The following is a 20,286-nucleotide window of genomic DNA, read 5'->3' as shown; positions in this document are numbered from 1 at the left end:
AAGAAAGCTTTTCAAATCATACCACAATCCTTTGCCGTGATCGGCTCTTCCGGAGTCGCCATTGCGTCGTTGAAGTTGTTTCAGCTTTGTCAGGTCGAAGTCCCCCGCTGCGATTTCAAGCCGACTGGTATCTGCAGGAACTCTTCGTAGTTGACGTTGAACAGAGCCTAGGCGCGGCTTGAGTCGGAGAAAGACCAGCGTTATTCGTAGCAGGAGTGGATACGTTTGTCGGCTTACAGCTGCACCTCACGAGATGTCGCACCTTGATGGTAACCACAGCACAGCTGTCGGTTGACGCTAAGAGGGACGAGGAAGAATGGGTCTTGACGCAGACGAAATGCGTTGATCTTGGAAGAAAAGGATGAGAATGAACCTTGAAAAGAAATGAAGAAACAAATAGGGTGTAAAACTGAAGAGGGGAAAGTACGAAGTTGAGGTGTGAAGGTCCGCCCGATAGGTAAGGTACTCCTTAAGACGTCGAGGTCGTAACTGTCGCCCTTGAAGCAACGGCTGCCTTAGCGGAAGCCAAAGTGGGGCCCGGGGTTCAATAGGCGTCAGAAAGAGCAGGCAGACACCACAATTAAGCTTGCCTTGGGCGATGCCTTGCGACCAGCTACAGTGGCTGCTCTGAAAGTGTCCCGCCAGCTACGGGTATCTGCTTCTTCTTCGGTGACTTTTTCGTAATTTTTTGCAGATCGCTTTGGTTGGTGTCCTGGTGACGGCTTGATAATTTCACAAGTCGCACAGAAGTGTAACAGGTCTGCACTTTACCGATGCAGTATTGGTAGGTGACTTGATGAAGCACCCAGTCAGGGCGATAAGGTTCTACTGTAGGACTGATGCCGGCGGGGGTGGGGTTGAATGGAGCTGACGTGCACCTGATAGCAGATAAGTACCCCGCCATAAGTTGACGATAACGGCACGGACCTTATGATACCTACGTATCAACCAACTTTCCATGAGCGATTGTACGCCATGCAAAGGGCCTATTCAATATTCATTTTGCAAGAATAGCAACTGCTGAAACATTCGACTACCATGATATTTGACTACCAGGGCACATTGTATATGTGTGATTTAATCCAGTGACGCTGGTATGTTTCGTTAGGGAAGACTGCTCTCTTATCGCCCCACGCGATACTTGGGCATTGACAGCACCTAGGTACCACTTTGGCCTGTTAGGAGAGCTCCATCCTGTCCACATGACAGCTTAAAGGAGTTGGTCCCCAGGCAGAGTGCTCATCCATTGGCTGGATGGCGGAATCAATCTGACTAGATAAAAGAAAGAGCAACGACGGAGTAGTAAGGGCAAATCGTGGCAGAATATGGAAGTGCTAGAACCCCAATACCATTCGGTAGCTTTGGGATCTAAGTTGGGACATATGTTCGGTGTAGATGTCAATGGGACATAACACGATCATGTTGTGCCTGCTGCACATGGATGCTACGCTACACATTAGGGTGTCGCTTTTCTCCTCGCCTGTTTCTTTGACATGAATACACTTTCTCTTTACTCTAGCCATCCCGCTGTCAAAAGCATCTCCTTACAACATGCTTTGCTGTTATCAGCATGTTTCCATCACTCCTGGAGGATTCGCTCTTATCAGTCAAAATGGCTTTTTGAATACTTCGAAACCAATCTCTAATCTCACATATATTTGCCCTCTGCCACTTCAAATATTGAATAAGAACGAACATACGTGACCGATGCATCTACGTACACAGTATAATTAACCGCTCGATCCTATGTACTTCAGTGTATTGACCTGAAGGCGCTAAGCTAAAGTGCTGGATCTGGCCATAATCCGCTTCCTCTTCGGCCGGGTGCACTAACGGGACTTAGATTCCCACTTGGCTTTCCCGCACTTCGACAATCCTCTCCACAGAGGGGCTCATCGTCGCCAAGTGCGACTCAACTGGGACTGACGATGCTAGCTCAAACGACGTCATATCACTAATTTGGGAGCAAGCGTACATAGCACAAATGCTACGTACGCCATGCGATACTGTTTGTACCAAAAGCTATTGCTCCCGCGATACCATCGCAAACTCCTTTAGCTCGAAGCTGTGCGCCGCGTCGCTCAAAGAGGATACACAGGACATTTTGAGGATAAGGGAGGGCGAGGTTTGCTGCAGGGACGAGACAAGTGTCTTCGTAATGCCTAACTGACCTTTCTCCAACGGGTCGCCCCAGCCCAACTTAACCAGGTCTTTGCATCATAGGCCCCATCGCGTAGGCAGTCCAGGGCTCGGGGCTAGAGCTCATATGACTACGACAAGCTCACACCTCGTCCCTTTTTTTTCTTTTCTTTACTCCATGGTTTTGACGCACACTCTTTAAGGCATGCAACCCATCTACTGTAGGCGTATTCTTGGCTGACTTCTTAAGGCCTCGCTACCTGCCGTCTGAATTTATCCCTCGAGTACTCCGCGCTTTCTCCATCCGCTTTTGCAGAGGAAAAATTTTGGTGCGTGTTCCAAATTTACAATACAACACGCCACCTCAACTACCATCTCCGTGGCCTCTCCCGCGCACGGAACGGAACTGGCATATAGCCGAGGATATATAGTCCATCTTCTTTGCTCAAACAAAATATCCACGGTTCCCATGGACGCTTGCTTTTCGTGTCTCTACACCTACAACGCTCCATTCACCTAACATTCGAAGCACAACGCTGCAGTGTCTCTGCTGTGCGTCAAAATATCATTAGCTTGCAGAGCTTTGCCACCCAACAATACCTTTTGTATTGCAACACCGAAAATCAAACAGTGTACAAAAGGTCTCCACGACCCTCGAGGCAAGATGAGAGACCTACGCAAGAAGATCCTGCTCGAGAGCGGGAAAACCATGTCTCGCAAGGCGCGCTCGCGACCCGACTCCAATTTTGGCTCGACCACGCACTCTCCTAACAGCTCTCCTACTGGCTCGCGACATGGTTCGCGCGCCCCCAGTCGTTATGCGTCGGAAGACGAGGTAAGCGACGATGATCCGAGCGACAGTTTGACCAACTCTGTCATCGCTTCGGAAGATGGTGACGAGACCATCAGCGATTGGACCGACAAGCTAAAAGATTGCATAAACGAGATTCTGGATCGCAAGCGCAGCAGCACTCAAGGCAGGGAGAGATATTTTGCTGCTTATACACATCTGGCAAGACACCACTTTGCCGATACCATGATCGAGCATCAAATGCATGAGTTGGTCCCAGCATTCCTACGAAGCATTCGTAATGGTGGCACAACTGAAGAAACAGTTGGCGCACTCAAAGCTCTTCAGATGACCACCATTACCACTCAGTCTGACTCGATCTACGACCAAGCCTTCTCTATTCTCAAAACTGCAACTGAAGGGTCGGACGAAGAGTCCGTCAAGGTTGAGGCACTTTACACCATGGCCGTGGCTACCATTTTCGGTGGAGGCGCTGAGGTTGCTGCGCAAGAACTGATGGACTTTGCCGTCGAGATTGTCGAAAGCGACGGAAACAGCGTGGATGCTGGAGACAATGGACCCGTGGTCACTGCGGCACTCAATATCTGGGGGTTCCTTGCAAGTCACATCGATGAATTGGAACAACAGTCCGAGGAGGCGCTTGAGGCCTTTACAGAGCAGCTCGATAGTAGCGACGCTGATGTACAGATCGCAGCCGGAAGCAACATCGCCCTCATCTTTGAGGCACTACGGGCATACAACGAGCAAGCCGAGGAAGATCACGATAGCAAGCAGGAACAGCTGAGAGTCGAGGCAAAGCAGAGAGGCGAGCGGTATGTCCCAGAGCCGTACAATCCATTCGACTTGCAGTACAATCAGCACCAGCTTGTTCAGAAGATGACCGAGCTCGCTGGTCAATCTTCAAAAACAATCTCCAGAAAAGATCGTCGCCAGTTACATGCAACATTCAACAGCATCCTGAAGTCCTTGGAGCTTGGCAAAGGCCCTGGATATTCTGAAGCTGGTCGCATCGCACGAGAGTCAGATCGAGGCGGAGAACGAGTCTATGCTGCTGAGAAGGTCTTCACTGAATTTGGCTACCGCAACACAGTCAAGGGCAATGACGGGCGGACTCTGACTATCGACTCATGGTCACTGTCTATTCGCGTCGATTTCTTGAAGAGGATTCTTGGTGGTGGGTTCACGACACACTGGTCTCACAACCCAGCAGTTGCGGAGACATTTGACACTGCATAAACCATACAAACTAGTGTCACAAGACCATAAATGGACCAAATTGGTGAGATCCCGCGTTTTTGCGGCATTCTATCGTTTCCATTATACATACTATAAGATACCCGCCCAGCTTAGAGAAAACAATAGCATGGTGATAGCAACGGATAGGCATCGGGCTGGGCTGGGTTTGAAATACCACATCGCCTTTCATAGCACTGATTCAACAAGATCCACTTTGAATATACAATTACTAGAAGCCAACATCCAACCATTGCTTATTGTCGATACGATGCACAAACAGTTGACCAGTCTAAAGTTACAAGCCATCTGGACGGCTTGTACACTTGGTGCTATGACATTGATATGTGGGAGCGGTACCGGCAGCACATAGCTCGAATTGCGATAGACGCGGCAGCTTGCATGGTCTCATACATTTCGTTATCCTGCCACGGGCTCTGGTCTTGGCTTGGAGGACGTCACCGCCGCCCAGTAGTCAAGTGTCACTTGTTCTCGCAGTCTCTTGGGGCGGTCAACTGTCTCAGGGCGTTATCGAGGCGATGCTTGTGCGGTTTGACAAGACGTGGCATTTGCAGACTCCTCGGGGGCCACTGGCTTGTACTGGCACAAAAGAGCCCGGGTGAAGCCGAGTGCTTGGGTGAGGAATAGGTCCTTCTTTTCAGATTAAATAGTAGATAATACCAAGGGGAATTGATAATAATTTTAAAACTCATTCTAGATGGAAAATGTATGTGCAGGGCTTGGCAACGGAGTGGTTGTCCGGTGAAGTCAAACTTCTACATGTAATCATGATGCGGATGTTCTCTACAGAAAAGGCTGGCATATGCGACTGCAATTGCTAGTTGCAAATCATGTCGTAGTTGATGCAGGTAAATATGTATTTGTCGTACGAGCAAACTTGGCTTTTTCCCGTTGACAGCAGCCAGCAAAGGCAGTCTAGGTGTCCTTTTGGGTGGGCGTTCTGCAGACTGGTTGGCTTCGGTAACTTGCCGGATTGAGGCGCAGGAAGAAGGGAGGGCTGAGATGCCCGCACCTTTAATGTATAATTGCACTCTTTAACCTGAGAGGTACCTTGCCAAATGAAGCTTGATGGTGCATCTTACATACAGATAGATGATTGACAAAGGACAAGCAACACGTTCCCCGGGCGACTTGATTACCTGGGACGGCGAATGCAAACACCCAATTTTTTTTTTGTGCGTGCTTGTTGCGCTGTTGCACAGTCAACACCTGTCAACAATGAGAAACGACATGTCGCAGTTAGGTGTTTGAAGCCGGGATAGGGTTATTGGTTGCATCTTTTGGTCGTGTTGGCATCGACGGCGGTTCGTTTGAGAGAGGAGGGTGGCGGTTTCGTTGGGCAGCAATGGGGGGGAAAAAGGTAGTTTTGACAGCGGCATGTGAGAGGTTAGCCCTTTTGAACTGCCTACCTACCTAACCAGTGACTCTCAAGGGTTGATTATTGATGCATCGCATTGAAGTGTTTGCTACTGCATCCATAGAAGCGTTTTTAGCTTCCCCGGGCTGGGATAAATGGATGTTATTGTGTGTGTGATCTTGCCAATATCGGCGACTATGAAATCTGATAAATGCGATATCAATTGAGTCTTCTTGTGGAGGTTGCTGTCCGGCGCTGCTTTTCAACACGGGCATTTTCTTGTTTTGCATAATTACACAGTTAGAGTCCTTAAAGACTATTGCATTTGCCCCTTGTTGGTATAAAAGAACAGTCTCATTGCATTTTCAATTCTTCAACTTCAAAACTGGTGGCGCATGGCCGTGTTGGACTCTTTTTCACGGCAAGCCACAAGAGATCCGCTATCAATACCCGTAGGGCACGGCGAGACCGGGTTGATCCCGTCGGCAGGGCTTAGTAGCGTGGAATCCAATTCTCAGGCGGTGGAAGCACTTATTATTCATCTACTACTACTACATATATGGTACCCGCGACACTAGGCCGATCTGCTTGTGCTCTCGCAAAATTCCGTGATGGTAGAAAACATGCAATTCATCGGAAGGTGTCTAGCAAAATACCGCAAGACCAAGAAAAAAAAAAAAAAAAAAAAAAAACTCCAGAGCCAGAGAGGTACGTAAGCAGCCAGAAAGAAACCCGAAATCGTCGATCTTCCAAAGGACTATAAAAATTGGATGGCTCCATATAATCCATCAGAAATGATCGCCGTGTCTCCATCCGTTACCGTGCCAGCAAAGACGCTTGAGCCGCTGTGCGGCCACCTCTTGGGACCTGCCGCTGCCCGTCACGCCGTCAACAAGATGGAGCTTGGGCCTTTCTTTCCAGAGATCGGGAGCAGCAGAAGGTGGGATCTCAAGATGGGTACGGAGTATTCTGCCCTCAAAAAACATCGTGTCGGGTGCCCTGCGGGTGATACTTGCATTTGCATCCTCACATGAAAAGAGGCCGGACATTGCCGGCGCTGTTGAACATGGACCAGCGTCGCACGACGCATACGGAGTATAATGTGATGTGCACCAATACGGTAGCCACCCAGGTCTGCACTGGGAGAAAGGCGAAAAAAAAAAAAAAGAGAGAAGACCAGCCAGGTGCCCAGCCCAGCCTCCAGAATTTCGTCCCCTTTGGCAGTCACCGTTTCCAATCAACCATTCAGTCGCCCCATATGCGTTCTGCCCTTCGTCGCAATAGATTAGTCCGGACAAGACGATCGCGTCGAGACGTGACGTGACAGAGTTGTAGACATGTTTTATGACGTTAGTAAAGAAAATGCCAATATATGCCCATGGTAGAATCCAATATAGACGCGGGCGACCACGGACAGGCTTTCGCTCTTAGAATGTTCTATGAATAAATGTAATGGGGCGGCCGTTCAGGTACCTACGCGATGAGTGGTGACGGGGCCAAAAGCCATGAGACTCGAGTGGAGGGGAACATCCCGCACAACATCCCAGCTTGGCCTTGAGCCTATGGTTTTCCTGCCAGGGCCGGATCGTCGCTCCATTGGATGTGCAACCCCAGCATAGCCAACGCATCACACTCCTAAAATCCCAGCTGTCCAGTCTTCTTCTGGCTCTCGCTATCGACTTTTCGATACTCCGGGTGGGGGCGGCCTCCAGAACAGAAGGTCCGGTCTTGTTTCGTTTCTTTGCAAGTCCACTTGCAATGACGGGAATATCGTCTTCACCAGCGAATGGGATCTGCTTCGTACATGGTACGTAGGCTGTGCACTTTAGCAATTTACAAGGGCGAAAGCCAAAATTTCGTATGGTCCGTTGTGCTGGTCTGAAAGAAAAAGAAGTAGAGTAAGTCACTTTACAGTGGCACTTTATTCTCAGTTCAGCTACTACATGGAAAGTCTTGACCTATTCTCCCGGAAATTGGCAAAGTGTGGCGACCTGACTGGTTGATACCGTTCCTCCATTTACCTGCATCACCCATGTCCGAGTCCCTTGTACGTATGTAGGTTCTATGTCTCGCTTGAAATTGTCGCTGCTACTTGCTGCTGCTACCTGCTGCTGCTACTGCTGCTACCTGCTTGCTTGCTTTTCCTTGACCAGTTGATTCATCCTCCTCCACCTCCTTCTCTCTCCCCTCTACTTGTAATCCACCTATCGTGGAAAATTCCATTGTCTTTTTTCATTTGCCGACCTCAACGCATTTGCCAATAGAAGCATCTGCTTCTGTTCTGCAGTGCTGCTGCGATAGCATCAACCCACCTGCTGGGAACTTAGTCTCGGGCGCGCATCCCGCCACAAGGAGCTGTGACGGGCCTTCACCGGGATACTGGGACTAGCCAAATAATCGGAGAGGTTGGAGAAATCAACCTATCATTCAGGCCAGCGACCCGGCCATCTTTTCTTTGCAGTCGGTCCTGTCCTCGTCGACTCCCAGAAACTGCAAACAGGTTTTTGTTTTTTTTTTTCGCCCGTTTTCTTCTATTCAGTGCTTATTGCTCTCGTTCTGCAACTGAATTGTTTTCTGCGAATTTCGATGTCCTGATTGAGGGGACTCAGTCACATTTTCAATGTAGGTCTCACCTTATTTCCTGCATGTCTCGATCCACCAAGGTCAACTCGAATCAGTCGGGTCCGTCTCTTTGGGGGGAGCCACTGGGGGCCTTGCTTGCTTCCACTTGGGAGCCTACCTAGGTACTGTACTGTAGCTAACGGCCCACGCAACAGCATCACAGGCCACAGCAACGACGAAACAGCAACACCTAATCTTTCAAACCCGGCTTCTTGTTTTCTGACCAGACCACGTAATCAAAGATCGCCAAATGTCTTGACGAACGAAAAAAAAGAAAAGGGAAAAAAGAAGGCGACATACCTGTCAATCGGTTCCCCCCCTTCCGAATTTATCGCGCAGGTCACTTCTTTTTTTGCACCTGGTGTGTTTCGGGTCTTGCTTACACCCTCCACTTGACTGGCGGTCTGTATTCGACCCAGTTTACAAGGGCAGTAAACAACCCCAGCACCTACATCACCGATTGCAGCACCGTCTGTTTGGGAAACCCATTTATACAGCCCACCTTCCCCAGGCGCGGCCATCGTCGAGGGCTCAATCGGCTCCAGAATGGGGGTCGACTCGAAGAAAGCCCCTCCTCTACCTGCGCCGACCGAAACTGAGTCATTGGGGACGCCAACCGAGCTTGCGACGGATGTTTCCAACGTGCACGAGGAGGAGGACAAGTCACACATCTCCATCCCAGACGACGGAACTCCAGTTACCATCCGCACCCACAGGGCAAATCGCTCGCAAACATCGCTACTAATTGAATATTTTGAAGGCGGCAAGAGCCCTGTCTCCCCCGAAGGCGTAACAACTACCAGCCGCAAGCCCAGTGTAAGAGTGCGCTTGACGCCTTCCAAGGGCGGACGTGGCAAAAACGACCACATTCAGATTACCGAAATGTCGAGGTCGGCTCGAAAGTCTTCGGGGTCGAAGCGGGCGCACCAAGACCCGTTGGTGCCCAGCCGCAGCGAGCTAGATATCACCGATCCTGAGGATGCTAGGAGTCTGCACTCCTATGCCTCAGCAACCGAAGAGTCCAATGTCTCGCGCCACCCTATTGAGGTGGACATTACTCCGGGGGCATATCGCAGACGTGAGCGGAAGCCCGCGAGCCCTCTCATTCCAGCCGCAGACAGCAAAGTCTCTTCATACATGCCCCCAAACATGTCAGATATATCAGCCATCCCAACGGACAGTTTCTTGGATGGTTCGGGAGGGAACACGACCTTGTCGTACTCACCAAAGAAGCGGCGCAGCAAGAGTCCTTCAGGTGCAGAGGCATTGGCTGCGGGAGCCTTGGGCGCGGTCACTGCAGCTGCCGTAGCTGACAAAGTCAACCGCAAAAGTCGCAGCAGTAGCCACGACCGCAGAATTATTGAGAAAGCTGTCGAGAAGGCAACCAGACCGGACAAGAAGCACAGGTCGAAGAGCAGGACGAGCTCCATCAGTGAAATGGATGTCGAGGCCAAGAGCTCTTCAAAACGAAGGTCGTCCAAGGGCGGCCATAAGGAATCCTTGGTTTCAGGCGCAGATTCTAGCGTACTCTCTTCCGCCCTGGCTCCAAGCCACAGGTCCTACGACTCAATGTCGTCGTCAAAAGTGTCAATCAACAACCCCAAATTGCTTGAGACGGTTGAGGATGCCATCCGAAGACTCATTCTTCCCGAATTGGAATCTCTGAAAAGAGAACGCAGCCAGCGCGAGACGAGAAAACCCAAAGACAGAGAGTCTCTTTCCAGTCTGACATCTGTTTCTCGAGAGGAACTGTCCGTCACAAGCAAGAGAAAGTCTGGTGCTACTGAGCAGTCTGTCAAGTCTCGAGGCCGTGAAGCTAGGAACGATCTCTCGCCCCAGAGCAGTGTTGAACATGTCTCTGTTCTCGAAGATGAGGAAAACACGCCACGCCGTACAAAGGATCATTTTGAAAATGCTGCTATCATAGGCGCAGCTGCGGCTGCTGGCCTTGCTGCCACCCAGCGTGACAGGTCCAGGGTGGACGAGAAGCGTCAACGACGAAGACGGAGAGCCAGAACTCCAGAAGCTGGTAGAGCTGCGGAGGACTATGATGAGATGGAGCATGAGGTTATTCCACCTATGCCTCTGTCAAGTGAGATTAACCCCTCGGAGATGACGAGAACTTCCATCCTCTCCGCTGAGACCGACCGGCCTCATTCTGCAACCGAAGAGTTGACTCCTGTACATGAGGTGACCAGGGAAGTCGTTTCTGACGACTCCATACACAATACGCCAACACCTACTCGATCTGAGCACCATACTTTGCAAGCAACTCTGGGAACCCTTCATGCCAACGTTTCTCACGGCGATCTACGGGATCTTCCTCGAAAGGGCGCTGGCGATTATGCAGAGTATGATGAAGACAGCGAACTCAGCTCTAGAGGCCCCTCTTATCGTGATGAGTATGACGATTACGAAGAAGACGGCCTCAGTGAGCCAGGCATGTATGAAAACGACTTTTACAGTCAGCAGGATGTGCCTCCACCACTGCGTTACGTTCCTTATCAACAGGAGCGTCGTGGTCTGAGCCCTATCCAGAGCGTGTCTGGTTATACAGAGGGAGAAAGCGACATCTACCGTAGACGGGATTCGAGATTGACAGACAGCGAGCTCTCCTCTCCGCACAAGTCACCCAGGCCCGGCTCAGTACCCAGCAACATGCGCAGCCGAGAGTTTGGAGACGACGGTAGCAGCGTTCAGAGTTCTGGAAATTACAGAGATACAAGGTATACCGACGACAGCGAGCTGGACCGTGTCGCCTCGGGTCAAGCTGTTCAAGGCGTTGGTGCCAACCCCCGGTTCGTACACCAGCCATTTGGTGCAGAATCGAACGTTGCATCTCTTGTGGAAAGCTCCATGGCGGATCAGTCAGTTCTCAGCGCTGGCCAGGACTATCGTGATTCTCAGCTCTCCTACGACTCACGGCTAGAGGAGCGATTGTCTCGAGGAAGCAGCCCGGCAAAGAATTCTGTAAGCAGTCGAGTCGAAGAGTTCGAGAAGCGCAATTCGCCCGCGCTATCTAGACAATCGCGCTCGGATATTTCTCAGGACTTTGATGAGTACGAGATCGATCAGTATGGACGAAAGTATCTCAAGACCAGAGACCACCAATCCCCCACCACTTCTGAGCAAGCCATCACAAATGCTGCTTTGTCTCGTGCAGCTGAAGAGGCTAAGCGAAAGGCACAACAAACTGTCACTGATGAAGATTCGCAGTGGCAAGGTGAAGGCGTTATGCGTAATAAGTCTTTCAAGGAGCGGGCCCGAGCGGACGGCTTCAGAGCAAATGCTACTCCAACACACAGCATGGATCGGCTGTCCGACGCCTATAGTCAACCGGAGCTGGGAGCTAGTGGCCTTCCAGACGACAAGTACCCCATGCCAGAGATTGGTTACGGATACCGGGACGAAAGTCGTGAACACTCTGTCATCGAAGGGGAACTTGGGGGACCTGGCGCTCGCGACTGGCACGAGGGAGCGACTCCGACACAAGAGAAGACTTTTGATTTTGAGCGTGCTGAAACTCCCAAGCCCAGTCACAAGGATTCGAACCATGGAATGGGTGTCACTGAGGCCGCCGCCGCCGGTGCGTTGGCAGCCGCTGCAGGTATGGCTGCCACACACAGTCGACAGCCATCTCAAGATCAGGATGATGAGTGGCATCGGACATCCGTCGATCGTAAACGCGACACACTTGTTACGAACCCTTACGAGGGCACAAGTCCCATTGCCAATCTCGCTGGCCTCGAACAGCTTACAGGAGCCGGATTTAATGGTGACTTGTATCGGGCTGGCTTCAACACTGGAAGTCCTGGACTACCCCATGGCGACGAGGGTTACGAGACTGCACAGCCAAACGAGGCACAGGTCAAGGGTAAGGCAGTTGAATTCCAGAACCAGCCGGGAATGGGTGGGAACACCGATGATCCATTCTATATCGGTATGCCCAAGCACCAAAGGCAGCTCAGCGGAATGTCCCAAGGGATGGCCTCACCGCTCTACGATCCTGCCAGTGGAACGGGCATTGATAGGATCCAGTCCAAAGACATCATTGCATTGATGGAACATGTGAGTGCCTAGATTCCTTCCGTGGCATGATTTTGTAAACTAACATTGTTTTAGCTCATGGTGCGCGATGCACAGCGAAGTGCTAGAGATACCGAACTGCTTGTAACTCTCGTCCGGTCAGCGGCCGAGATGCGAAGTTCTTTCAATGATATAAAGAGACTCCTTGCCGATACAGAAGATCAAATCATCGGTGAGGTGAAGGACAACACCGAGAAGACTGTACAACGGCACCTTGGTGGCCCAAGGCCCTTCCCCGGCAGTGCACCTCGATCACTGCAGGGCGGCTCACAAGCAGGCACTCTTGATGAGACTGCCAAGAAGCAAAACATCTTCCGACGGGCTCTCAAGGGTCTCAGTAGTAAAGGGACCAATGATCTTGGAAGGATTGAGGACATGCTTATGCAGCTGTTGGGCGAGGTTGATGTCTTGAAACACCAAACTGCTGGCCAGGCTCTGGTGTCCGGTATGGGCACAAACAACCAGTCACTCGAAAACCTGGCGGAGGTTCAGTACGAGCAGGACAAGGGCTACGAACCAGAGGGCAATGCTGGAACTTCGACTGCGAGCCATGCAAGCCAATCTGGACACCTGTCGATCCCGCAGTCTCGCGGGCCATCCGCCAAAGGTGGCTACGAGCGAAAATTCTCCGACCACAGAATCAGCACCGTTCCCGAGGGAGATGAAAATGAGTTTGATGCTCGATCCTTGACCCCAGGACAGGAATACTCGGATCCCAATTTGTTCATGTCGCCAGCAATCCCCCCCGCCCGTGTTGAATCAGTGCCCCTTGCAACTCCTCCACAAGCACCTGCTCAAATCAGTGCTCACCCTGCTAGTTATGAGAACACGCCTCAAACAGATGCAGGCAAGAAACACAAGTCTAAGGGCTCTTCTGGGTTCTTTCCCAAGATTTCCCGTTGGTCCGAGACGACAACATCTAGCGTGGGCAAGATATTCCGCAACTCACGCAAGCCAGACCCGGAGGAGTTCCTCCAGCATCCACCTTCGCGTTCTGGCTCAGACATGGGCGACTATATCAGTTATCCTCATGACCAGTACGATGATCATCTACACACCACTTACTCTCAGCAAGACTTTAGCAGTGATATTCCAGACGAAGTGATTTCGCCTACAGGTTATCGTACTGAGGCGCCACCCGCTACATATGCGACTCCCGAGGATCCAAAGTACAAGGCGCATCGCAACAGCATCAATCTCCAACACCCTCAGCCGCGACCGGGACAGACCGAGCGTTTTAGAACGGCTCTCGAGACATCTGCCCAGGGCTACGGCGGTATTCAATCTCCCATGAGCCCCCGCTCGGACAACTGGGCAAGCTCAGCCGTGAGCCTGAACCGCTTGCCAGAGCCAAATAGCGACCGCTACAGTGATCAGAGCCCAGCCAACGAATACGGCTGGACCTCGCCTTCTCAGCAGGGGCCCCCTCGACCACCGAAGGAGCCTCTTGATGATGTCAGCGGCACTCCACCAAGAAATGAGCGTCTCAGCAAACTTCAAAGGAACAGCCCTTTGCCCTACCACAGTGTGGATAGCGGTTATGGTGGAACAGCTACACATGCTGGTACTGTTGGTACCGCAAGCTACCATTCTGGAAGTCCAAAGCCAGAGAACCGCAATCTTAGCGGTGCGCTTGGTGCTCCAGGACGCCGACCCAGCGGACCTCGCGCAATGACACCCAGTCGAGGCATGAACATGTCGCGCGGAAGCGAGGATGGTGAGAGCATCCGCAGTGGTTCATATGCCAGAGACGAACGAAGGAGGAAGAGAGGTGAGCTTGATCTAATCTTGAATTTGTATCCAACCAATACTAACCCCCCTCGTGTAGACACTTTTGGCTCCATGGCTAGTCCCGTCAGCCAGGAATCGGATACGTTTTAGGAAAGACGTCCTCGGTTCCTGGACATTTGCTTACCTTCTGGGAGCCCCTTTCACGTCGACTTTAAGCCATCGGGCCGTCGGTCTCGGTGATAGTCGACCTATCAAGCCAAGGGCTCTCACGTCATACTACAAACTCCAAGACTTGTGTGTTGAATTGGCTGTTCAGTGGGACAACAGTCAAGATGCATTATTCATAGAGTACATTTGCGCAAGGCTATTCATGACTCGGCGTTAATGGTTTTCGGGACTTGGTTCTTCCACACTTCTACGTGTTCCCGCAAAGCATCAAGGGACACACCAGCTGAGCCTAACCGATTAGAACATTTGGTTGGGAAAACAAAATCAAGAAAAAAATTGACAATTAGGTGACGAGCGCAAGCGCCAGTAGCCTCGATGAGGGAATCTGAAGAAGCAAAGCTTAGGTTTGGTGGTAAATTTGTGTCGTTAGATCGTTTTTTTTTTCTGATCAGCGATGTGAATTTGGTTGCTTTTCACCCTTTCTCTCTCACGACGGTCATGACATGCCACGATAAAAAGTCATTAAAAGCCCTCGGTACATAGTTGATATTCGTAATTAGTGGTTTGGATTCATCGAGACGGCGAAAGCTGTCTTTGATGAAGCAGTAAACGGATTAATCAGGAGATTGCAACCCTCGCTTGCGATTCGAACCATTTAGAAACTTGTTTATCTTATTTGCAGAAACGTGAAAAATGTATTCTTCTATGTATGTAGACTTAAGTAAATGTATGTGTCTAGATTTAACTGTTCGAAAGTTCGACTTACAAATTACCCTTCATAGCTATGTCTATCTATCTTGATAGATAGCACGTACCGATTCATACTAGAAACCGAAAAGAAGTCTGTTCAATCCGCAAATCGTTACCTGGTATCATTATCAGCTAGGAAATACCATCCAATCATGATCAAGTCGTATGCACGTTGAGAAGCATTGCATATCCAGATTAGTCATGACAAGGTCCATGATCCATGGGTATCCGGATGGTGGGTAAGAATGAACGCAGCGGAGAAGAGGAGGGATGCGGCCTTGCCCGGGGCTCACGGGTTGCGGTTGGTCCAAGAGCTTCAAGTGATAGTCAAATGTGCTCACAGCTATCATGTGTTCTTTTGCCCCCGTCAGCAAACTGTGTAGATTTATTTGTGCTCATAGTAAACGGAGCTCGCTCATCCCAGACCCTGATCCGTTCTGAATGTCCATTCGAATTAATATCATCATCTTCTCTCATCTGTCCAAAACGTTGAGTCATCTTCACACTATCTGTGTATTCATTCCCAGGTCCTAATTTATACCGTCATCGTCATGGTAGTTGAAGCGCCTATCATCACTTTTACTCCTGGACTTGAGTTTGTTGGAAGAGACTACAGTCAGCCAAACCGCGCAAGGATTCTATCAACGCAATACCAGGAACATTATCAACACGGGCGACGAGTTCATTGACCTGCTCAATCTCACTCTGATTGACCAAGTCATACCGTGGTATCTTGGCGACCACTCCATCATCTACTCGTACACGGCCAACATTGCGCGGCCAGGCAATGTTCCAGTGCAGCTACATACGGACCAGCTTTCCATTACACTGCTGACTAGAGACATGGCGTACGGCATGAATATCATGTTCTATTCGGAAGATATTACCGACGAGAATGGCGCCACGCGGGTGTACCCGGTGTCTCACCTGGGAAACGTGGCGCCCAGCAATATCTTCACAGTGGTAAGTGTCTCTGTGCCAAGCCATTTAATCTGACAATGGGAGAACCGAATGCTGACATGATCTGACCCAACAGGAAGGCCCACACCCCGTCGAAGGCCCAGCCGGCACCACCCTCGTCTTTGAGAGCCGTCTCTGGCACGCCACGGGCGCCAACGGCCTGAGCACCGGAGAGCGCCCCGTGATTCTGCTCTTCTTTATGCGCTCCTTTGTGCGGCCGCAGGAGAATGCATACCTGACGCTGCGCAAAGACGTTGAAGCAAAGTTGCCGCCTCGGCAAAAGGTGTTTTTGGGATTCCGTACCTACCGCGCCCGGCATTGGCGGGCTCGAAGGCAACACGCTCGAGGGATACTATGTTACTCGTAGAGGGAGGATGCCGTTGGGAGGCTGCGTAAGCCTCTTCATTCGCAAGAGGCGCAAAAGGCATAAAGTAGGAGTGAATAAGCTTCATCGCAAGTAACAACAGACACCAAAACCGGGTTTCGTCCACTGTTTGTACGGGACGAGAAAAACCAGAGGACGCACGAAAAAGGTAACCAGAGACGACGCACACATGGAATTAGGACACGGAGTCACAAGTCTTGACACGACATTCAAGCTTCATAACACCTTGCAAGTTCTATCATGTGACGATGAGCATTACTTGAAAGTATTATGCGGGAGGCATCAGAGCGCAGTGACTTGGCTTCTCAACAGATGTGTGATCGTGAACTATCTTGAACTTTGCTTTCCCTGTTCCTTCTCCCCATTATCCAGCAGATGGTAGCGTCGCGGCACTGCCCAGTCGAATAATAAACTTTCCCCTTTGATACCAGATTACTGTTGGAGTGATAGCCTGGCATCCATTGTTGACAAACACGTTGGTCGTCCTAGGTGTGAGCAGGAGCCATTGGCGCGGCCCTTATTGTGGTTTTTGGTGAGAGGAGCAACAGCAGTGCTGTCGCCAAAGTATGTCTTGATGAGCATTGACCCTGCCGTCCTCTCAAGGGGGAATGCTTTTGCACTCAACCCACAGGCTGGGCAGGGGGTCCTGAGCAGGCTCTGGTAGAAGGGCCCGCCTCACAAGATCTCGGAAGGCATCTTCCACATTGTGGATTTCCCGAAGATTGGTGTTCAAGCCGTTGTGGCGAGCAGGAGATGCCACCGCCACATTTGGCTCCATATCTTCGATGGAAAAGCCTAAGCTTGTTAGCAAATCTTTATCAGACTCCTTGTAGTTTGTCATACCTGAATCGTCGTCTGTCGCGTCTTCGATCTTCCTCTCTCTTGATGATCGAGTCAGAACGCGTATAAATGCAGCACCATGGTCTGCCATTTCAGTTTACTCAGGATCGCATTGATCCCAAACCTGTCTGCTTGTACCACTTTCGGGGGAGGACGCCGCCGTCGGTTGCGACGAGGTGGGTGACCTTATCACTCCAAGTCGAGGGTGCTGCGGACAGCCACCGAATTGACTTATGAGGCACAAGTCCAGAAGACCTGTGGAACCTGCGGCGTTTGCATAGAAGCCATGTTCTGCAGAGAGAAGATTGTTAGTATTTGTTTTTAGATGTCTCTAGACGGCGACAAATAAAAGAAGTCTTGTAATTTTCGCCGATGAGGGGTGGCAGGGTAGAAAAGTTAGGCAGGTGCCCCAGTGAATGAAAAGAATACAAACGCGAAAAAAAGACGCGGCCGTGAATGGAAACAGGGTAGAAGAAGGGCTACTGTCAGAAGGGGAACTTGATGTCTTACCGAAACTCTTGGTTGCTCGTTAAGCTCCAAACGGCCATCCATGGCCTCGGGGTCTTCCGGTTCGATCCTCAAGGGATTGCATCCTGATCGGATCTCGAGGAGGCCTGGAGTGATGCCATGGAAGCGGCAGATCTTTCGTCTCGTTGGTTTAGACGGAAGGGCTGAGGAGACTTGTAGATTAGGGAAACGGGAAAAGGAACGAAAAACTTGAGGCCGAGACAGGTATTTATATTTGAGCTTGGGTTGGCGCCGAGGCTGACGATGAGAAGGCTTGAGGCGGGAACAATCGAGCTGCGAGCCGTTTGCACAATCCGCCGGGCGGTTTGGGTCGACGCGTCAAAACTTTCACGCCGGACCAACGGCGGAGTACTATCATGCCCTGCCAGCCCGACCTTTTCTCCGATTGTCACTTGTTCGATTATCATGTCTGTCTTGAGTAACCGTTCATTGTCCTCAAGCTGCCACCTACTTACAGGCAGCAAAGCCTATTCTACTAAAACAATCTTGAGCACTTGATCAAAGTTTTACCTTGTTTCCCCATCGTCTCGTTACTAGCTAATACTAGACAGTTATATGCTGCATTGTGATCCTGTCCAAGTCATCCAGAGAGACGCAAGCAATTGTCCATGTTGGTGATTTTTAACCATTTGGGTCCATCAGTATCCAAGATGAGAGAGACCCTGAAGTGATCGGAAGCAGTGACAATTGCTGCAGATTCCTACTTACAGCCAATGGTATCTAGCAACAGTTTCACTACATTGTTACAGCGTGACTGCCTCGCTCAGTAATAAATACACGGTCTGTAAGGCCATAAGGATGCCGCGTTTGCAACTACGGGTTTATTGTTCTTGTACTCCAAATTAGTATAGCGTCGTTCATCTCTAAGTGTTAGTCACGCTATAGGATCATCTGGCTTGTGCCGAGTAGTCGGCTGCCAAAAAGCGGGGACGGAGAATAACCGAGTACCATAGAAACATGGATCCCGCTACTCTGCCGAATATTGCGCATGGGAGCATCACTGATGACTCGCATTTCTTCCCTTTCCTTGGTATCTTGGTCGTCAAAGACCATGACAGTACAATAGACTATTCAACATGGAAAACGTTGAGCAAAGGATCCGACAGGCAGTCAAGGATGAGACGATCCTCGGTGCTGTCCTGGTCGCCAAGGACAAATCCGGTACCCACCTGAATCCAGTCATCACCATCGAACAAAACCCGCCATCTGACAAACATACTAGGCAAACTAGATTACCACCGCGCTTTTGGCAAGCGCCAAGTCAAGCCAGAAGAGAAACCCATGGAGCTGGACACGGTTCTTGCCATTGCTTCCATGACCAAGCTAATGACGACCATTGCCGCACTCCAGCTCGTAGAACGCGGCGCCGTGACCCTGGATGAAGATGTCGGCAGACATCTAAATGTTTTGGCCCGGCAGGAAGTCGTGCGTGGTTTCCAGCCCGACGGGACCCCGATTGCAGAGAAGCGCAGGAATCCCATCACCCTGCGGCAGCTCCTCACGCACAGCTCGGGCGTCGGGTACGACTTTGTCCATCCCGAGATCAACATGTACAAGAAGCACCACAAGTTGCCGATGGGCAAGACTATCAATGAACGCTTTGGCGCGCCGCTCCTCTATCAACCAGGAGAGGGCTGGTCGTATGGCGGCAGTATGGACTGGGTGGGCCGACTGGTCGAGGTTCTCAGCGGACTGAGTCTCGAAGACTACATGAAGAAGTACATTTGGGACCCTCTTGGGATCAAGGACGCTACATTTTGGCCGGCAACGCGGCCTCAAGAGTACAGAGACCGCCAGTCGGCGATGGCGATACGCGACAGCAAGACGGGCAAGGCTGTCCAGTCGCGCAAGCCCATTGACCTCGGCAGTGGGTTGACCGAGGCCGCTGGTGGTCAGGGCGCATTCATAACCATGGATGATTACATGAAGGTTATGCATTCGCTATTGATGGATGACGAGCGTCTGCTCCGCAAAGACACGACCGAGATCATGTTCAAGCCCCAACTCTCGCCGTCTGCCAAAGCCGCTCTCTTGGAGTCCGGCTGGGCAGTTGGTGTCGGCAATTTTCCAGAGACCAATGAGTACGACTGGGGTCTTGGAGGAATCTTGATTGATGGAGATAAACATCCATACAGGAAAAGGAACGCTCTTACTTGGAGCGGGGCACCAAACTTGGTTTGGGTAAGTATCATGTGCTCTCCACTATGGCAAGTAAGCTGACTTGACTTGTCGCAGTTCATCGACAGAACAGCTGGTGTATGTGGCGTATTTGGCTGCCAATTATTACCCACGAAAGACGAAAAGGTTGAAGCATTGATCCAGATCTTCGAGGAAGGAGTATACAATTATAGTACCAACAGGATAAAACTGTGATAAATACATCAAATTTACAACCTTGCCAATTAGGTTCAGCACCTGGACCAACCGACACAATGATGCTCTGTAGATTGGCTCCACAGGCTGCCAGCACATGGATGCTGGATATCTGTCGGGTTCTCTGACCTGCGATTGGTATCATGGATTCATCCCCAAAAGTCTCCATGGCTATCTTCGACTAGCCAGGTTGCATTTCATGGCTACTGGTCTCCGAACGAGGCTTGTGTGGCGCAAGGTATGGTCTCATCTAAGGACTCCGCCAGCGCTCATATCGATGGG

General features: G+C 50.7%; 5 protein-coding genes across 5 annotated transcripts; 4 read left to right on the top strand and 1 right to left on the bottom strand.

Moving 5' to 3' along the window:
* Positions 1-2,803: 2,803 nt before the first annotated feature.
* PFICI_06415 (uncharacterized protein) lies at positions 2,804-4,186 on the top strand (the record flags this gene model as incomplete). The annotated part of the gene is made up of 1 exon (XM_007834996.1): positions 2,804-4,186. One exon carries the CDS (start codon positions 2,804-2,806, stop codon positions 4,184-4,186), a length of 1,383 nt encoding a protein of 460 aa, XP_007833187.1.
* A 4,543-nt stretch (positions 4,187-8,729) lies between these two features.
* PFICI_06414 (uncharacterized protein) lies at positions 8,730-14,150 on the top strand (the record flags this gene model as incomplete). Its single annotated transcript, XM_007834995.1, has 3 exons — positions 8,730-12,251; positions 12,306-14,040; positions 14,098-14,150. 3 exons carry the CDS (start codon positions 8,730-8,732, stop codon positions 14,148-14,150), a joined length of 5,310 nt encoding a protein of 1,769 aa, XP_007833186.1.
* A 1,319-nt stretch (positions 14,151-15,469) lies between these two features.
* PFICI_06413 (uncharacterized protein) lies at positions 15,470-16,245 on the top strand (the record flags this gene model as incomplete). The annotated part of the gene is made up of 3 exons (XM_007834994.1): positions 15,470-15,513; positions 15,575-15,881; positions 15,955-16,245. 3 exons carry the CDS (start codon positions 15,470-15,472, stop codon positions 16,243-16,245), a joined length of 642 nt encoding a protein of 213 aa, XP_007833185.1.
* A 616-nt stretch (positions 16,246-16,861) lies between these two features.
* Positions 16,862-17,194, bottom strand: PFICI_06412 (uncharacterized protein; the record flags this gene model as incomplete). The annotated part of the gene is made up of 2 exons (XM_007834993.1): positions 16,862-17,058; positions 17,107-17,194. The coding sequence occupies 2 exons, from the start codon at positions 17,192-17,194 to the stop codon at positions 16,862-16,864; spliced, it is 285 nt and encodes a 94-aa protein (XP_007833184.1).
* Positions 17,195-18,707: 1,513 nt separating this feature from the next.
* Positions 18,708-20,004, top strand: PFICI_06411 (uncharacterized protein; the record flags this gene model as incomplete). The annotated part of the gene is made up of 3 exons (XM_007834992.1): positions 18,708-18,792; positions 18,854-19,812; positions 19,867-20,004. 3 exons carry the CDS (start codon positions 18,708-18,710, stop codon positions 20,002-20,004), a joined length of 1,182 nt encoding a protein of 393 aa, XP_007833183.1.
* Between the last annotated feature and the right edge of the window lie 282 nt (positions 20,005-20,286).

This window comes from Pestalotiopsis fici, assembly GCF_000516985.1.
Source record: "Pestalotiopsis fici W106-1 unplaced genomic scaffold PFICI_Scf_4, whole genome shotgun sequence".
Classification (NCBI taxonomy): Eukaryota; Fungi; Ascomycota; class Sordariomycetes; order Amphisphaeriales; family Sporocadaceae; genus Pestalotiopsis; species Pestalotiopsis fici.
This window is presented reverse-complemented; position numbering and strand designations above follow the sequence as displayed.